This window comes from Fukomys damarensis, unplaced genomic scaffold, assembly GCF_012274545.1.
Source record: "Fukomys damarensis isolate Sample0158 unplaced genomic scaffold, DMR_v1.0_HiC HiC_scaffold_18, whole genome shotgun sequence".
In the NCBI taxonomy this organism is placed as follows: Eukaryota; Metazoa; Chordata; class Mammalia; order Rodentia; family Bathyergidae; genus Fukomys; species Fukomys damarensis.
The window spans coordinates 21,299,628-21,303,639 of NW_022900930.1; the positions used below are offsets into that span (position 1 = coordinate 21,299,628).

Here is a 4,012-nt window from a genome sequence, read left to right on the forward strand (position 1 = left end):
CCTTTCCCATACCCTTCCCACTTCCCCTATACCTTTAGCCCTTTTCTTAGGAAGAATGTATTGAGAGAAAAAAAGCGTCTAAGACAGAAGAAGGGAGACTGGAAAGTGGGTTGGCCCTAATGTGAATATGTCAGTGCATTATTACTGCAAGTTTATTGTCGGAATATAGAAGTCTTAACCATGGCAAACAAAAGTCCTTTGACAATATTGGTCTTGTGCTATTCAAATTCCTAAATGCTGAGCATGGATAGATTGAAATAAGAGGAAATGATGATAAGGAAAGGGAGGGGGCGCTCCAGGTATTTGTCCTCCAACGTCTCCCCTTTTCTCCATACAGCTTTTGTCCAACAGGTGCGGTCTTACATCACCACGATTTAAGGCAGGGAGCTGCAAGGTGCCAGAGGAAATGTCCAGGTGCAGGTGCGCCCCGGAGCGGGGGAGACGGGACAGCTCTGCCCCAGGCAAAGCTCGGGACCTAAGACCCTGGGCCTCAGCCCGCCCCTTCCTCCTCCTCCTCCTCCTCCCACCCTCACGATCGCGTCCCCCGGGTCGCAGGCCGCAAAGGGCGAGGGTGGGGCGTGGCGTCTGAGCCACTGGTTACCAGGCAACGGGATGCCCCAGCGAGAAGCCGCCGAGCGGAATGCGTGAGGCAAGGCCGTTGGAGAGACGCTGAGCAGAAGAAATGAGCCCTGGTAAGAGCCGGCCCCGGGAGCCGTCCGCCGTGGGAAGTGGAGGGTCGGGAGCGAGGCCGAGCCTGCGGGGTTGCCCGGGACGTCTGCAGCGCGGAACTTGCTGACCCGCCGCACTCGCCTGCTCCGCCGCAGAACAGCAGCCCGGGGCTCCCAGCCCTGGTGGAGTGGACCCAGCGCGCCCTCCGGTGGCCGTCGAGGGTGTGGGAGATCCGAAACTCCCCCCTCGCCCCCTAGCCTCCCATTGCTCCTCCAAACAGAACCAGAAGCCTCTTCTGTTCTGTTACAGGAAAGCACCCTGAGGAAGATAATGAAGTTGACTCAGTTCTTCTTTCAGCATCGAAGATCCTAAATTCCTCTGAGGGAGTAAAGGAAAGTGGCAGCAGCGAAACAGGTAAAATCTCCAAGGCCAAGACTCCGGGGGCAGTGATGTTTTTCTGCCTTGTGCCCCAGGTCCATGGCCCGGAACTTACAGCCCAACTGGTGTTTCTCCGGTAACTACTATTCTCCTGCCGACAGGACACTTCCTGTGGGTCGGCACAAACAGGTATCACTATTTAATCCATAGAACAGTCCTAAAGGAAAAGAAAAATAGGCTTTGTTGTGTAACCAACTCTCAAGGCCACACAAATAGCAAAGGACAAAGCCAGAATGAACGGGGCCCTCTGGGGTGCAGATCTTAACCACTTTACTGCTTCCCAGGATGTCCAGTAAGAATTGTTAGGTGTGTTTTTAAAGCCACTAAAAAGAAACGTACTGAAAACGACTTTTTACAGTAAATATGTGGGGACAATAGGATATTTACGGGGAAGATGTTTGGGGAAAAAAGACAAACAAACAGCTTCAGTTTTGACGCTCCACATAAACACCGAATATGGTGTGCGCAAATACTCAGCTGGGGGAATCTGAAACACTGGCACCGGAGTCACATGTCCTTGAAAGAAGCCTAAGGTAACCGCATACCTCACAGCATGACGAGCCAGGAAAGAGCGGAGCACGCGAGCCCACGTGGCATCCAGACTGATGAGCCAAGGTACGACCCCAGTTACGTGTAACCCATGTGTGGGCGTAGGAGTAATCCAGAGGTAGAGAGGGCCAGAGGAAAGGGATGAACTCAAAAAGCCTGGGTGTGGGACAGGGTTTCTGCACCCTCACCACCTTTGGAAATGGCTCAGCAACATTCCTGCAAGGGGCTAGAGCAGCCACAGCTCTGTAAATGAAAGACGGCTGGATACTCAGTCACCAGGATGAGAAACATCCGTGGAGGCCAGCAGACCAGTCCCAGAATCACTGCCCGCACAGCCAGGAGGGGCAAAGGGGACGGGAGTCTTCACAGAGTGTAGACACGGGATTGGCCCCCATTTACTACTCAGCTCAGGAGATTTGAGGGCAAAAGAGATGGAGAGGCCCAATTTGAATGAAGTGACTTACAAAACGGCGCATACCTATGTTTATGAGTTGGTCTTTCCTACCGTGCAGGCATTCCAGGGTCTAGCACAGGATAGGCACTCTGCAAAAGCTAGGTGTCCAGAGACAGGTGCCGCCAAGGGTGGCAAGGATGTCCTGCCAACAACTAAAGGAAATTTAGGAGCTACGACATGTGCCTTCCTCATTCCCTTCTGCTGTCTGTACTTTACTATTGCAAGGGATACCTTCTCACAGTATTAACCTTCGGAATATTGACTTGATTAACATAAATAATTGACAGTATTTATGTAGGTTAAGAACTAGTTAACATAAGTATGTGAGTGATGCCTTTGGAAATGAGACTGACCAGTATGCTATTTCTGGCACCCCTGTTTTACCCAAACCTTCATTCACCAGATCATCTAGTTTTAGAGCACCTTCTACTTATCAGGTCCTGTATGCTGGGGACCCAAGATTTAACATAGGTAAGATCCTGTCCACGTGAAGTCACCTTGTGGTGAAAGGAACATACAGAAAGGCTATCATTGTGTGCAAGGTAGGAATAGTACTATGGAGAAAAGGAAGGCAGAGAAGGAGGCTGAGGAGTGTACAGAGTGTCAGAGGTGGAGGGAAGTGTGTAGTTTTAGTAGCGGGGGTGACAGGAGAAAATCCCACTCAGCAGGCCACATCTGAAACAGGAGCCCCTGCAGATTTCTGGAGAAAGGGTGCAGCACGCAGAGCGCAGCAGTGCCAGGGCCCTGAGTACCACTGTCACTTACTGGACCAAAAGGAGAGTAGGGAAAGGTGGTAGGAGGAGGGCTGAGGGGAATTTGGGGAAATCCTTCCACATAAGGATTCAGGTTTTTATACTGGAAGAACTGGACAGTTCTGAGCAGTTTTATCTCCCTTCCATCTTAGCTAGAAATTTTTAAGTTACCAATTCAACATCATCATCATCACCTATGCAATAGTGCTTAGACTAAACATTTCTGAGCATTTACCATGTTCCGTGTACTATGCTTTGTAAGCACTTGACCTGCTAAGTAGATGGTCCAAGTTCAGGGAAGGCAGGATTCAAATCTAGGCAGCCTGACTCCATAGTTCATATCCCTCATGCTCATACTAAGGCCTCATGAAGACTGTGCCAGACCTCACACGGCATCTAAAACAGTTGCTTGAATTGTTACAGCCACGTCAGTCTTTCAGCCTGAGAATTACAAATGCTGGAACCCGAGAATCATTACCATGTTGCACTTTAAAAACTCAAGTGTTCTTCTAGACCTGCTAGCCACATTGTGCACTTAATATTTTCTGTGTATACTGAATATGACAAAATTTTCTTCAGGCTTAGGAGTAAGCTACCATTATCTCTACTTTAATTATCTCAAAAATCATCCGAGGGCTGGGGGCTTAGCTCAGTGGTTCTGCCACCAGCCTCCACAAGCACAAGGTCCTGAGTTCAATCCCCGTTAACAAAAAGAAAAAAGAAAAGAAAGAAAACATTCCACTGACAATTATCTTTTTTTTTTACTTTTGACATTTAAATATGAAATGGCTAGAGCATTTAAGTTGAACATAATAGAATAACATTTTTACATTCCTAATAGACCATATAAGCTTCTCAAGACAGGGAACCATAATTTTCACTTTCTCCCAATGCCTCCAGATACCACAGCTTAGCAGGTATTTAATAAATAGAATGTGATTACATACTGCCTCTTGTGGTTCTCTGATAATCTCGCTTCCACTTCAAGAAGCGTTTAATTCTATGTGACTCTGTAACGATTGCTGAATTTTAAAATTACCTTTCCCTTTTTAAATGGGGAGGGGAGGAGGGGATGAAGGGAGGCCAGGGGTGAGGGGAAAAAATGAGAACCAAGACCTGTCATGTAAAGGTACAAGATCAATAATGAATA

At 48.3% G+C, this 4,012-nt stretch overlaps 1 protein-coding gene across 2 annotated transcripts in view; it reads left to right on the plus strand.

The window, feature by feature from the left end:
- The first annotated feature begins 297 nt into the window (after positions 1-297).
- Positions 298-4,012, plus strand: part of Ccdc110 (coiled-coil domain containing 110) — a 17,920-nt gene continuing 14,205 nt past the window's right edge. For both annotated transcript variants that reach the window (XM_010619767.3, XM_010619768.3), the window contains exons 1-2: positions 298-692; positions 979-1,083. In XM_010619767.3, coding sequence (XP_010618069.1) covers positions 683-692; positions 979-1,083 — 115 coding nt within the window. In that variant the 5' untranslated portion in view covers positions 298-682. The remainder of the gene's footprint in view (positions 693-978; positions 1,084-4,012) is intronic.